This window comes from Pseudorasbora parva, chromosome 18 (genome assembly GCF_024679245.1).
Source record: "Pseudorasbora parva isolate DD20220531a chromosome 18, ASM2467924v1, whole genome shotgun sequence".
Classification (NCBI taxonomy): Eukaryota; Metazoa; Chordata; class Actinopteri; order Cypriniformes; family Gobionidae; genus Pseudorasbora; species Pseudorasbora parva.
In genome coordinates this window covers 30,056,801-30,072,381 of record NC_090189.1, presented here as the reverse complement: position 1 = coordinate 30,072,381, position 15,581 = coordinate 30,056,801, and the positions used below count along the sequence as shown (strand labels likewise).

At 37.7% G+C, this 15,581-nt stretch overlaps 1 protein-coding gene across 3 annotated transcripts in view; it reads right to left on the bottom strand.

The window, feature by feature from the left end:
* amot (angiomotin) overlaps nt 1–15,242 on the bottom strand; it is a 42,134-nt gene extending 26,892 nt beyond the window's left edge. For 2 of the 3 annotated variants that reach the window (XM_067424007.1, XM_067424008.1), the window contains exons 1-2: nt 15,121–15,242; nt 14,795–14,845 (exon numbers count right to left, since the gene is read on the bottom strand). In XM_067424007.1, coding sequence (XP_067280108.1) covers nt 14,795–14,845; nt 15,121–15,208 — 139 coding nt within the window. In that variant the 5' untranslated portion in view covers nt 15,209–15,242. Of the gene's footprint in view, nt 1–13,232; nt 13,614–14,794; nt 14,846–15,120 lie in introns of those variants that run through there. The other variant, XM_067424009.1, reaches the window with a different exon arrangement.
* Between the last annotated feature and the right edge of the window lie 339 nt (nt 15,243–15,581).

Genomic DNA, 15,581 nt, shown 5'->3' with positions numbered 1-15,581 from the left:
AGTACAAGTTTTTGGCAGGCTTCAAGCTGTATAAAAAAATCTCCTCAAGTTTTCTATAATGTGCCAAAAACGTTGAGGAAACATTTTCACAAAATACAATCTTGCTTCCTTGACAAAAACTTATTTGGTTTTATAATGAGAAAAATTCTGAAGTTCATGAATATAAATCGTTTCGAAATGTCACATTTTAAAGGTACACTATGTAACTTTTGTTTTGCTCAAAATCAACAAAATTGAAATAAAGAGTCAATACATCATCAGTTTTTGTGTTCCTTTGATTCACTATGGTAAGCCTATTATAAGCATTAGAGTAAGGTTGACCCACTGTAGTCACATGGACTATTTTAATGATGTCTTGACTACCTTTCTGGACCTTGAAAGTTGCAGTCTATGGATGGATCAGAAAGCTCTCAGATTTCATCAAAAAATATCTTCATTTGTGTTCTGAAGATGAATGAAGGTCTTACAGGTTTGGAATGACATGGGGGTGAGTAATTAATAATAGAATTGTAATTTTTGGGTTAACTAACCCTTTAAAATGTTGTAAAAGGAAAGCGGAGATGGCGTATTAGTGAACAGATACATTTTCATATGCAGCTCTCTAACAGAGTTCATTATCTATCGTGAAGGTTCAGTTGAAGCGTTGTGCTGGAATTTATTTGTAAAGAAGGACCATGTCTATTAAAAACTACAGTAATGTCTTTAGATACTGAGCATGAGATCCTTTCCAACTAAAAATCGTATATCTCTTAAGCTTAATAGTGAATATTAAACATTCACTATTAAGCTTAAGAGATATACAATTTTTAGTAGGATGTAGGATATACAATTTTAGAACAGTAGGATGACCATATTTATCTGCACAGTCATGCAGAGACAAAGCACAAAAACGTTAATCCATATGTTTTTTTGTTTTTTTTTACCACAATAGGGACAAAAGTTACTTAGAGAACATTTAAATTTCAGTGCTAACCATTCTGAGAAAGATCAGATCATTCAAAACTAGATCCATTCCTCCAACTGTATTTCTTATGTTTCTGGTTTCTGATGGTCTGAAACATTTTGAATGGATGCTGACATTATCTAAATATTTACGTTTCATGCAGTTTCCCAGGGCCCCCACGCGGACAGTGTTTACTCGGGTAATACATCAGGAATGTGGCCCAGGGTAGGTTTGAGTGCAGGCCCGATGCTGGCACTCTATCAAACAGCCTCTGACAGTACAGTCCATTCCTGCCCTCATTATGCTGAGGCACTCCAGGTTCTTGGTACAGTGCTGACAGATGTTCAGGTTAATATCTGATCCAGGATTGATGTTAAAGCTTGACTTGCTATAGCATTTTGGAATTGGAGAGTTGTCCCGAGCTGGTTTCTTGACTGTTACATTAGGACATGGTTGATAAACTTCTTAACTATTTCCAAAAATACACAGTGGTTTGGTATATAGGGTGACTAATCACATCACATCTAATCTTTCAACACACTTCTCCTCCCCCTCCCCCTACATTTTCAATGTTTTAGTCATAAAAGACCAGAAGCTGACAATAGAATTAATCTCCAAACGGATATATATATATAAGTCTAAAGAGAACAATATGTGTTTACTGGTGTTGTGATATTCTTGGCTAATGCAACAATAAAAGGCTTACTGGTCAATGACAAATAAGCATGTCCAGTTCTCAGAAACATGGTCTTTGTATTTAAATTTTTGTCTGGAATGACTCTAAAAAATGTCATGTGGTGTGACTGTCAAGTCATATTTCACTTACTCCTTGAAAATATATACATATTTTATGTTTGTTATTGTTTTTTTTCAGTTTTAAAATATATTTCATGTAAAAGACATCCTGAATCTTTACAAATACCCTGAATTTTTAATTCATATATTTTATGAATTACAGCATAATATATTTTAGCATAGTATTCTTGTCATAAAAAGCCAAATTAAACAATATTTTAAAAGATGTATTGACCTTGACACACATCCATGAGGGTCCATAGGGGTCCTTTTTATGATATAATTTCCTGTTTTATGCTCTCTTTTTTTTTGGCATGTTGGTCATACATCATGGCGACTAAAATATTAGCAGTTTTGAAGTAGTTTTGTTAAAATAATTGTCTAAGTACTAATAATAGACGATTATACCAAACTACTTAAACTTTTCAAAAATGTTATTCTTTAAAAGAGCCCTTTTTTTTGTTGTTGCTCCACTATGATTTCCGGAGGACAGTTTCATCACTCTGACATTTTTTTACTTATGCTGACCAAAGCAAAAATTTTAATAAAATCATGCTCATTGAAGGTATATTCAAGACAATGTGAATTGCATTGTAACATATTGTTAAATAAATGACTAGATTTAGAGACACAAATGAGAATCATGTGATTTCCCCCATATGCTCATGTTACTATAGGCAAGAACTTTACCCTTTGGTTCCACTTTTCAGAAAAACTGTGACAAAAGGAAGCAGGATTTTCCATTGCGTTTTTTTGTCTCACTTCCCGAACTCTGATGAATATTGCCGTTGGCAACAACGGTAAACTGTCTAATGCTGACAAGTGGTTGGGCCACATTCCACAAGGGCTAGAGTTTCACCACGACAACCTCCTAAACATAAACCTTAAACATTAAAGCGGGAAAAATCAGGAGGGTGACCTTAGAAAACGTCTGTTAAGGCAGAGCAAGCAGCCTTCTTATAGTTTAAAACACCACCCCCAACTTTCGCAGGCACTGTTTACATAACAGGGGAGCATTAGTGGAAGGTTTCCAGGGGTTTAATGAACTCCAGAGAGCTCGTCCATGTTAAGAGATCTTTTATGCTTTATGTAGGACATGATAACACTGACAATATTGTTACTGGTGAAGGAGGAGCTAATACAGAGGAAAGTTTGTGTGTTTTTGAAGAGAGAGAAGATTAAAAGGCAGAAGATTAAAAGTATATGGATTCATTGTGCTCTATATATATATATTTATTTTTTATTTTTTTAACTTGCTTGCATAAAACCATTAAACTGTTAGTTTACCAAAAAAATGAAAATTATGTCATTAATTACTTGCCATTATGTTATTCCAGCTATTTTATTAACCTTTTCAAGGCCCCGCCAGGTAGTAAAGCGACTCCAGTGGTTCAACCTTAAGTTTATAAAGCAACTAGAATACTTGGCGTAGTGTAAACGGTGCAGCACTTCCCATTTCTACAGCAAAACTACTTGCCGTGGAGCTCACGTCAACAGCGCCGACCAAAGGTAAGTCAGTGTTCTGGAAGCCCAGTACTGTTTACACAGCATCAACCGCATAAGAGTCTGACACAGGCTAGAAGAAATTGTTGAATAAAGTCGTTATTTTTGTTTGATTTTTACACACAAAAAGTATTATCATCGCTTCATAAATTTAAGGTTGAACCACTGGAGTCACATGGACTATTTTAACAGTGTCTTTACTACATTTCTGGGCCTTGAAACTTTTAATTACATTACAGTCTATGAGGGATCAGAGCGCTCTCAGATTTCATCAAAAATATCTTAATTTGTGTTCCAAAGATAAACGAAGGTCTTACGGTTTTGAAACCACATGAGGGAGAGTAATTTTTGGGTGAACTAACCCTTTAAATATGCTATTGTTAGTCAGTTCCAGGTGGTATAAAGGGGTGGTGGGATCATATGATTGGATAAAAATCTGGGTAGTGCAACATGAGCAACATAAATAATTTTGGTTTGGTTTCCTGGTAGAAATTTTTTACATTTAAACAACGATCTACTAAAGGTAATTTTGCCAATGCTTAGCATTACATAGCGTATAGACACCTCAAAATTTAAATAATTGGACTAAAAACTCTTTCGGAAACTTCATGAATTTCATGGGATTTTTAAGGGGGGGAAAAGACGTGGACCCCAAACCACAACAAACTATTCTCACACACTAATTTAACTAGCCTTCCAGTGTGCATCCAATGAGTGGATAAGACAGTGACAAAGAAACAGTCCGAGAACAAAGACACATGCAGACCGAGAGATTAAGGCAGATGGGGGAATTGAGAAACACATGGCAGGAACCGAGCAGGAAACGTAACATTCCATTCTGGAAAGGTCTGGCGCTGCAACCGTGGAGAAAACGTAAAGCACAGCCTCCCCTTGTGTCCATTACTCCCAGCTCGGAGAGATTCTCACACTGCAGGACTGGAAAAGCAGTAGGCCAAGAAACTCTGACACATCTGCTCCTTCTCTCTACCGCCGTTTCCATGTTCGTCGCAATATGTCTTCGCCACATTAATTCACCTCCTCCCTCAATTGAGCTGCTTTCTTGGAATTCAAGCGTGATTCATTTCAAGGGATTACGCTCTTTTAAACATGCGAGAGGGCTTATGGGAAGTCAGTGCTGAGAGAAACCAGAGGACAGCACTCAGGGCCACAACACTTCACTGCACAGTGGATTTGACTGTTTTAGGACAGAATACACTTCCAAAATACTCACTTATTTGGACATGGTTGCATGGCAATACCATCTTGTATTGTCTACTACCATTATACCATGGCATTCTCTGAAGTATCAGAGTATCATGTGAAACCACTGAAGATGAATATACTGATCATACAGTACATCATGCATGAAAAATATTAAGCCTATTTTAGGACCATTAAGGTATCTGAATATTATTCATTATCAGTAAGCTCATGATTAACCCATTACAAGCCCATCATAACGCATCTGGGAATTTAACGATCTCATAAACTTATTTTAATTTATACATTAATACTACTATGATATATAAAGAGTTTGCAATCTGAATAATGCAGTTGTTTCTTATTATAGTAAGAATGAGATGGTTTTTCATTCTGGTAATTCGATTTTGGGAGGTAAATGAGTAATCGTCATGAAATGTGACACACTGCTGTAAGGGTTTGAGAGATTTACCAATATCAAAATACCAGTATTAGAGTAGTATTATTTTCTGGGATTTTGTCGATGTGGATGATGATCAGACAATATTTTGCTGAATGTGTTTATTGTGTTGGCATCTTGGCAGGTTTAGGACCGCCGTGGACAGTTGACTCACAAAGTTTTTGTTACTCTTCATATTCTGAGCAGTTGATTTTGCATTTTTACCCTTATAAAGGTCAATTTTTTTCCTAATTAAATTTTGCCAATGCATCCGTTATCATGTCAAAGTATTACAGTTAGTCAATGAATTTAATTAGAATAATAAGACACAATAGGGCTATTACCGATGAAATTACATCAGTATCAGCTAAATTCCTTTTTGCAATGCAAAGGAAACAGAAACTTCATCTGAAGTGGCATTTAGATGCATTTACACAGACTGTTTAATGCAGCTGCCGTTCAACCTGCAGTTACAACTGCATAAATAATGTTTTGATGTTTTATGTTATATGAAATTATTTTAAAATTGAAAGATCATTTAAATATGCAACTAAAACCGCCAGTAGATGGCGACATGTCAATGTTAATGCGAATCATTGATTCTTTGGGCTCTATCGTACACGACGCAATTGTTTCAGCCCGACGTAGTTTTCATTTTCCTCTCTGGAAAAGCGCTCAGTCTTTCCGCTAGCCTGACAAGCCAGACCCACATCAAGATGTTTGGTCTGGAAACTCACCATAGACAGGGCTCAATCCGAGGGGCGGGATAAACGGTTGTCTTTCAAACTCCCTCTGCACGCGATAGGATAGTACTGCAACCAACCAGAGCAACGACGGTGAAGGGGAGCTCGCTGACTGATTTAACATTCGCTGTATCCGGTCGGCTAAACTCCGAACACATCTTCCCTTTTTAAAAATGACTTCAGTGCCGCTCTTTGTTCTTTTCTCAGAGGAAAGCTTAACTCCAAGTCTTCCGGAGGCGCGGGCAGAGCTGTTTCGAAAGGCCGCCGCCGTTCACCAGTTTCTGTGTTTACTAGAAGACTGTGTTACTAGAAGCACGCAAACGCAACTCGTCTGTCGTCATTATGGCCCCGCCCGCCGACTCTATACACGATGTGATTGGGCCGTCCAGATTCTGAAGAATACAGCTCAGATAGGAATTGAGAGTTGCTAGACCACACTTGCGGGCAAATTAAATTTGCTGCCGCTAGGGTGCGTCTAGATTTCTAGGCTATCTTTCCGCCATAGCATGAGCAGAACTAGCTTCTAAAGGGAATGAAGATGAGATGTTTATTGCACGTTGCGCTCAAAACACAACCATGACTCATTAAAAGAATGTGGACAACCGTTTTTGGATCATGTGCCTGGCGCGCCAACCGTTTTTTCCATCGTTAAACTAGCAAAAGTTGATTCGGACACTTAACCATGCACTCATATTGTAAAAATAGGGCCACGTATTAAAGGGTTAGTTTACCCAAAAATTTACATTAGCTGATGATTTACCCTCAAGTCATCCTAGATGTATATGACATTCGTCTTTCAGACGAATACAACCGTAGTTTATTTTTTACAAAGTCCTAGCTAATCCAAGCTTTATAATGGTAGCGAATGGTTGTGTAATTTTTTAAGTCTATAAAAGGGCATCTATCCATCATATAACTGCCCCACACGGCTCCAGCTTTAACACCTCTCGTGGATAGTGCTGGGCAACAAACTCAAGCCCCTCTTCTCTTATATCAAACAATACACAAAGAGTGGGGAAATATGTTGAACTAAATAAGCACGCTTCTTCATTCAAACGCGCTACTATTCCGTGTCTTTCTATGTAAACACTTAGCCTGCCGTGCAAAACCAGTCCGCTTACTAACGTTACAATTGTCTACACAAACCACGCGTAAACACACACACACACGTGCACAACTGCACTTCCCACATGTACACCTTCAAAGACAAAAATACGACGATATAATTCAAGTATAAATATGTAAATAACACAAGTCGCTAAGCATATTATATAGTTGTATTATATAGTTGTACCACATAGAGACGTCCTGCTCTAGTCGTTTTTTGCTGCTGCTCCTGTTCAACTGCAGCCTCTGGGTCTGATTCCGGATCATAGATGTATGGCTGTATCTGATTAAAAGCCATATTTTTATTTTGAACAAAGTTTTTTCCCGCTGTTAGGGATGACACAGCTTTACGACGCACTCGACTCAACACAATAGCAGCAGCGCGCACACTTCATTATTTAGCTCCGCTCACACGATACGCCTCCGCTCTGCTTTTTTCGGAAAGACTCGGAACAGCGCATCTTTCTTATATAATTATAAAAAAAATAAAGACTTTTCGGAGATATGCAGGATGCAATGCTACTCTATAGGTACTCAAGATTGACATGACACTGACTGAAACTGAGTGTTTCACCCCCCCCCCTTTAAAAACTCTTGTTTTAGACTAATTCATGACCGGTGTTTTGTTTTGCAATAACCTGTGCTTCTGCGTTCATCAATACACATGCGTCAAGGGCTCAAGGGTCAAGGGTTACTCTTACGCCGCAAGTCGACTTGTGTACTGCTGACCGCCAGAAGCTAGTTATTTTAGTCTATAAAGTTTTAAACATGGATATTTTTCTTACACAAACACTTCAGAGGGCCTTTATTAACCACCCAGAGCCGTGTGAGGCAGTTATATGATGGGTAGATGCACTTTTATGGACAAATGAACTAACAGCCACTGCCATTATAAAGCTTGGAAGAGCCAGGACATTTTTTATATAACTCAGATTGTATTCGTCTAGATTTTAATATACACCTAGGATGAAATGTGAGTAAATCATATACGCTAATTTTCATTTTTGGGTGAACAAACCCTTTAATTCAACTGATTCATTAAATGGACTGATTGATTCAGTAACGAAACACTGTGTGTTGCTCAGAAATGCAAAACAGTTCAGTTGCTGAACTATTATAACAGGCAATACTTTGTCTAAAATGCAAATCACTTATAAAATCAATAGCTGATATTTTTTTTGGGGGGAGGGGGACGACTGAACTATTTGTGTAATTGCTTAACTATATACTATATCAAATAATATAAATATAGCCTAAAAGACAAATACTCATACAAGGGAATTTTTACTCCATTTTATGTACAAATCACACAGTGGGATTGTGCAGTCTTAAATGCACACATGCAGTGGTCTAACCTAATCTGTAAATGCATCTGCAGTGTATGCACTCTCTAGGTGAGTTTTTGTTAACTAGGAGTGACATACTCGATAATGTCCGATTGCAAATTGTTAAAAGAATAATTATATTATCGTAGAAGATATACATTTCACCCCTTGGTTTTACTCTCCATTAACCTCCCAAAAAGGTAGAGGAAAGAAAAAGAAGAAAGAAAAAGAAAGAGCTGCAACAGAGGTCCTGCAAACCTGTGTGCCATTATGGCAGAAAAATCCAACATGAGTCACAAAATAATCCCTCTATTTCTTCTCTTCCTCCATACTCCAACTGCAACAAGGTCTCTATAATGTGGTTTTTCCCCCCACAAGTCCCTGATACAGGCCCAAGTATTTGGAAACAGCACTGCTCCCCTCGATTCCCTCTCAACCCCCACCCACATCTTCCATCCAAAGCCTTAATGAAAAGCATGTGCTGGAGATGCTTCATCTTTGCCACTGAAGCTCTGCACCAGTTTCTTTCCCTCAGTACAGGGGGAAAAAAGTCATAGTCAAGCCTCCCCCTCTCCCCCCCATGCACACACACACACACACACCATTTTGTCAGAGAAAAAAAATGGCATCTATAAAATCTGAAATTTATGACCGAAGTGACAATTAACAGAGTTACGGTCATGTACAACAGATGTGGGGGATGCAAGCGGCAAGATCTCGGTCAAATATATCCAATGTCAGTACAATTTTAATATCTATGTCTTTGTTAATAAACAGGAAACGGACTCAATTCGATTTTTACATTTTAAATTGATGAAATGTGCCCTGGTCATGTTTAAAAAAAATTACATTTAAATAATGAATATGTGTATACAATCACATATGTGTGTATATCACTAAAAGCAACAACACTAATTAAAAGTTTCTGGCAAGGTAAATCTTCTTCAGTCAACCAAAATGGTCACTTCACCGCTTTTTCATATTAAACTATGTTATTCCCTTATGGGTCCTGCACACTGTGCGATTTTTCAAAATCTTTTGCGAATGTCCCTTGTCAGACTGTACGAACATGATCGCCATGTCACACTGTAAGATCTCAGTTGACATTAATGTCAGACTGCACGATAGTGAAGGCGCGCTAAAAACGGACGCGCGCAAGAAAACTCACCCGGAGTTTTATATCATCAATGAATGACGCGTTCAGTGACAGTGAGCTGCATTACACGCGGGGCTGAAATGCTGGCTACAAAGAAATCTCTAGTACTCGTTTTGGTCATAGTTTGTCTTGAAAAACGGAGATATTTGACTGTCATCGTAGGAGAAGTCACACTGCAGGATTGTGTGCCAAATCTTCTGACACTGCCAGAATTTCGTCTGAGGTAAAATTTGATCGCAGCGCTCATTAATCGGCTGCCGGTGAACATGTCAAACTAACGACCAAAGACGTCAGATTTTAGCCTAGGATCTGAGGAATCTTTTAGGATTTGCAAAATTTGTCCCAGACGGCCAAATCGTGGCCAAAATCGCACAGTGTGCACCCGGCTTTAACTAAAACGAGTTGATACATACCTCTCTCGTCTCAGTGTGTGCACTTAATCTCTTTGATGCGCAGTGACGATCTGATAGCATTTAGCTTAGCTCCCTAAGCCCAGTTCATTCACTATGGTACCAAACAGAGATCAAGTTAGAAGTACCAAACACCTCCATCTTTTCCCTATTTAAATACAGTTACACGAGTAGTTGAACGATCAAGTATGGTGACAAAATAAAACGTGGTACCTCTCTAATCGAATTAAAAAGGAGAACTATAATGTATGGCGGATTTGCACTTCTGAGAGTACTTCGGCTCGGCGCAGTAAAAAGTCCCGGCCGAAACATCTTTCCTCACACCTCCCCCTCACTAGTACTCTCAGAAGTGCTATTCTGCCATACATTATAGTTCTCCTTTTTAATCCGATTAGAAACGCGCCACGTTTTATTTTGTCACCATACTTGATCGTTCAACTACTTGTGTAACTGTATTTAAATAGGAGAAACGTGGAGGTGTTTGGTACTTCTAACTTGATCTCTGTTTGGTACCATAGTGAATGAACTGGGCTTAGTGGGCTAAGCTAAATGCTATCAGATCGTCACCGCGCGTCAGAGAGATTAAGTGCACACACTGAGACGAGAGAGGTATGTATCAACTCGTTTAAGTTAAGGGAATAACAGTTTAATATGAAAAGGCAGTGAAGTATCCCTTTAAAATAAGGTCCCATTAGCTGATGCATCAATGCATTACTAACAATGAGCAATACATTTGTTCCAGTATTATTTATTAATCACTGTTAAATAATAAAAACACAACATCGTTAGTTCATGTTTAGGTCAGGTCCATTAAATAATATTAATAGATACAACTTTAGATTTTAATAAATGCGGAAAATTTACATCAGCTAAGATTACAGCTAAGCTTTAGAAATGCTTTTCATTGTTGGTTTATTAACAAATGGAAACTTATTGTTAAGTTTACAGTTATGTTATTAAAACAGAAAGTTCTGTCAAAACAGAAAGCATTATAAACTTAATTTGACCGTCTGGAGTCAAATCGCAAGCTACGTTTCCATCAAAAGTTCAATAAAACTTAAAGCACAAAACTGCTTTATTCGCAAATTCATGCAAAATTTCAGTGTTTTCATCCAGTGAGTTGAACGCAGTGATGTTAACTTGCTTTTTGAGGCTGTTTATTTGGTAAATGTGTTTCCATCGTAGTTTAGGCACATGTTTTCTTATGAGATTAAAAACATCTATCAGACTCAATTCAGCGCCTAAGGTTTTAATTCACATTTTAAGAATTTATGCGCATCTTTCAGTTAATGGGATTAACCCATCCCTGCGATATCCCAAAATGTGCATAAAAAAGGTGGATGGAAACATGGCTTCCCACCAAATTCTGAAATTTAGAGTGACACATAGCTTAAGCAATTAACAGACCCAAGATGAGTGAATGGCGAGACGCCGCACCTCACCATGTGATTGTGTCTGAAAAATAGTGACACATCCCACGGGGGTGTCTGACTTCCCTTCCCTGAGGTAAGCAGCGACGCATCACGCTGGGTCATTGGGTTACTCAAAGTCAAGACACTGTCTGTGATAATACTTTGATAGTTTGCACTGGGGAAACTATTTTAATAAATTAATAAATTATTTTAATTTGGCTATTTCTCCACGGCTAAACAATAAGTTGAGTTCAGGTTATACATGTATTTACTTACTACTTATTCATACAAACAAAAACTCAAATGTGACCTGGATTCAACGTCTAGTTCAACCTGTCTTATGTGGCTGTTATTTTGTATAAAAGTCATTTTTAACCTATATGTTTACCGACAAAAACATGTTACAAAATATTGGCGCTGAAGAGGCTTTTGGTTTGTTTTTACAGTATTTTTTTGTTTGCACAACGGCCAAGCAAAAAAAGGCTAAAAGTGATACTTTACCCAAAAAATTAATTTCTGTCATCATTTACTCGCCATCAGGTTGTTCCAAACCTATATGAGTTTCTTTCTTCTGCTGAACACAAAAGTTGATATTTTAAAGAATATGGGATTAAAGAATACCAAACAGTTGATGGACCCCATTGACGTTCATATAATAAACCCTATGGAAGGCAACAGGACCCATCAACTGTCTGGTTAAAGGCATTCTTCAAAATATTAACTTTTGTGTTCAGCAGAAGAAAGAAACTCATACAGGTTTAAAACAACTTGAGGGTGAGTAAATGATGACAATTTTAATTTTTGGGTGAACTATCCCTTTAAAGGTTCAGCACAGACTCCACTATCTACGGGCAACTTTTCATTATCAGTTTCATCAACATTCCTTTGTTAGTTAGCTCCATATCCTTTTACCAGTGTCTTTGAAAGGCTGTTTTTGTGTTATATGGACACGGCCGATTCACTCTAGGGGATCGGGGGATGTTGCGTTCTCAGCTGGACACAAAATAATTGTAAAAGTTCAAGAAGAACTGAAGGCTTTTGGGCTCCCAAAAAACTCATGGAAAAGGCAGTTGGTTGATTTGGAGGCTGAGTCAGCAAGCAGAACTCTGGCCCCTCTGAAAAAAAGAGGAGGGAGGCAGGGGGCAAAGGAAGTGAGGGATGGAAAGAGATGGAGAGAGGAGGGAAAAGCGAAAGAACTGACATTCCTGCACCGTGAGTCAACGCCGCTAGGCACTTTTCTGGCAATCCATCTCTACCTTTACAACTAAAAATAAAGCACTGTTCTGATAAAAGAAAGAGAGAGGATACCATCCGAATGCTGAGTGTCCAACTAATAAAGCTGTGGGTTTGTTCCGGAAGTGTGAGGGACATTTCTTGGAATGTTGTCCATAGCTACCCCAGTAACCATGTTAGTTACCTTCCTACATTCAGAGGGGGGCACTAAGTGCAAAAACACTCAATGAAAGCATTATGAGGAAGGGTCTGTACTGCTGCTAGCAATGGTTAAGTAGTAAAGGGCAATTAGTTTCACCTAATAAAGCCCAAGCATTCCTCATAACTTGGCCTCTTTCTTTGATTTCCAATAACACATGACTGCATTCCTGCCCTATGTAGTGAGCATATCTGTGTCCTGCTCCCCCTCGGCCCTGGGCGGCATTCCTCAGAGGAGTGGGGTGACATCCGTCAGCAGGATCTCTAATGATCCTGTGCAGCCTAATTCACTGCTTAACATAAATTACAATGGAAGTATGTGCAACGGTAAAAGTAAATGAGGTTGACAGCTATTGTGAATCTTTAAGAATTTGTGTGGTAAACACAATCAGTTAGCACGTGCTACTGCAGAAGAACTATGCATATTTACCTTATATTAATATATTATTAATAGCCTGGTACACAGTGTATGTATGTCGTGACTCGTGGGGCCATATGGAGCAGGTTGACCTGTAGCAATTGTGTCAGCAGTGCGCATGTCATTATCTTTCTTGTGTACAAAGTAACAGCAATGCAATTCATCCACTGCAAGAGGATGCAAACCATGCGAAGTATACACTTTATTAGTTAAGTTATTTAATGGGTGTTTATGTTTTTTAAAGCACGAAATCGTTCATACGCCTCACATTTGCATTCTGAGTAAAACTCGCTTACCTTTAATAATAATTGTTGCAAACCGACATGAGTAGTCTGTTAAAAATTAATTACCTTCTTAAGTTTTCACCACGTCCGGCGTTATTTCGAACTGCTGCCGGTTTTGTGCGTCCTAAGTTAAGTCCGTTACAAGTTTTTCGCGTGAATCCCAAGCGTCGAGTTCACAGAAGTTTGAACGCGTCAATCCAAGGGGACTTTGCAATCATCTTTGCACTTTTGTTCACACACAACGCATTTCCCCTTCTCCGTGTCATTTTTTTTGGAGCGGTTGAAATGTGTTTTCCACTAGAAGTGTGCTGTGAGGGGAGGACTAGGACTGCCCTCCTTTTCATACGAAGCTTGCAGCGAAACTACTTACAAACTCAAGAGTTGTGAGGAGAATGAAACTGTCCCCCCTTTGCTCAGAACTTTAAGGGAATCCAAAGGATTTTTTAAAGCCAGGAGAGCCCTCCTTCGGAGACTTTGTCGATTGTTCCTGTTCTTCTGTTGGCTTTGAGCAACGTTGCTCAAGCAAGAAAAGTACAAAAAGCTTTTGTATGCCTTGAAGATCAGGAGCCTGTCAAAGCGTCTTATGTGCAGCACAGCCCCCATTCGCTCACTTCAGAAGAAAATAATTAAGGAAATATAAAAACTGATGCTTTCCTCCACTTTTATAATATGCTTCATCTCTTAAAGAAATAGTTCACCCAAAAATAAAAATGATCCCAGAATGTATTCACCCTCAAGCCAACCTAGGTGTATAAAACTCTGGGGTGATTGGATTTCAATAATGGGGAGGCTATGCCACCAATGAGGGTATGAGTTTTAAAAAATGATAATAATAATTAATAATAATATAATATATTGTTTGTGTGATAGGGTGAACAATACTTGAACACTACCCATCAAGTCAATTTTATTCATAATCATTTTAAATAGCAACTATTCATTAATATTAAAATGTAAACATTTTTATATTACTGTACCAGTCTAGACTGGCAATATGTGGATAAAATATAAACACGTAGTGTTTTAAACAATATTTTTATTATCAGTACATTTTACAGTAACAAATAGATTTCAATATTTTAAATATGTTGTTAACCTTAATCAGTACATATAACAATAAATGATTTAGTGTTATTGCTAATATTTCTCTGCACTCTAAGAACAGCTGCAGAACAATAGCAAATGGCTCCATTTGCAAAAGCTTAATGATAATAGCTTGAAAGATGCCTTTCTACTAAATAAACAATACCACACCCTATAATGTCTCTATCCTTTCTTACTTTCTAAGATGAATAGCTCTACATTTGTTTGAAGTAATGGCAAATGTTCAATCAATGGGGTTTTGTAAACAACAAAGGATTGTTACTGACAGGCTCAGACTTGTAAAATAAATATATTACCTACCTCAATGAGAAACAGTCTACTACATGTGACAAAAAATATTATGATGAGGCCTTTGCTTCTTTTCATGTCTTTCCAAAGATTATTCATGAAAACTAATTCACACATATAGTGATATTAAACATATTCAGTGTAAACATGGGTAATAAAAACGCTTAAATCAGACCTGAAATCTTTTAGTTTATATAAAAAAACAAAAGTAAGACAAGAAAAGCATGTATTCTTACCTAAAACTGAATCAGTGACTTCCAAGAGATCTAATCCAGAAATTTCATTTTCTGTGAAGGCATATGCAAAATATGTTTATATGCTCTTTTATTCTTATTAACTAACTAAGAACAAAATGAACTGTATTATTGATAAGAGGCTTTAACAATACTATAACATTCAATCTCAGCAGAACATGAGGGTTGAACACTGTTACTGAGCGCCCTCTTGCGATGGCGCCATGTTTGACAAAAAAAAAGTATTACCTACATTTTCTGCCTTTTAATTTTAATGTTTTTGTGATGTTTTAACTTTGTATGTGTTCAATGAAAATGAATCGCCGTACCCACAAAACTCTGCGCATATTGAGGAAATCCAATATGCTTCATCCATGTGGACACTTGGTCTGGGCTCCAGTCTTCGATTGAACTCATGCTTGTATTTACACTCTCGTCTTCTGCATCCTTTCTTAAAAATACACATCACACAAACACTGAATGTAACATACAAATACCAAACAATTCACTGATATATACAACTCAACTTCAGACTGCTTACCAAAGTTATTGTTTGGAAAGTGAATAAAATCCTATGAAAGCCCTTTCATGTAAAGTAAATAGCATAGGCTATATAATCTGATCTCCATCTTCCGCTCCTGTAGCTATGTTGTGATAGCCTACAGTTGTTGATTAGAGGAATTGAGACGCTCTCATAGTCTTTACTGACTCATTCTAAACATGAGACAATTTAAAAACATAATCTTACCTGAAACCCAAAATTACCCTGAACTTTCGCACACAGCTGTTG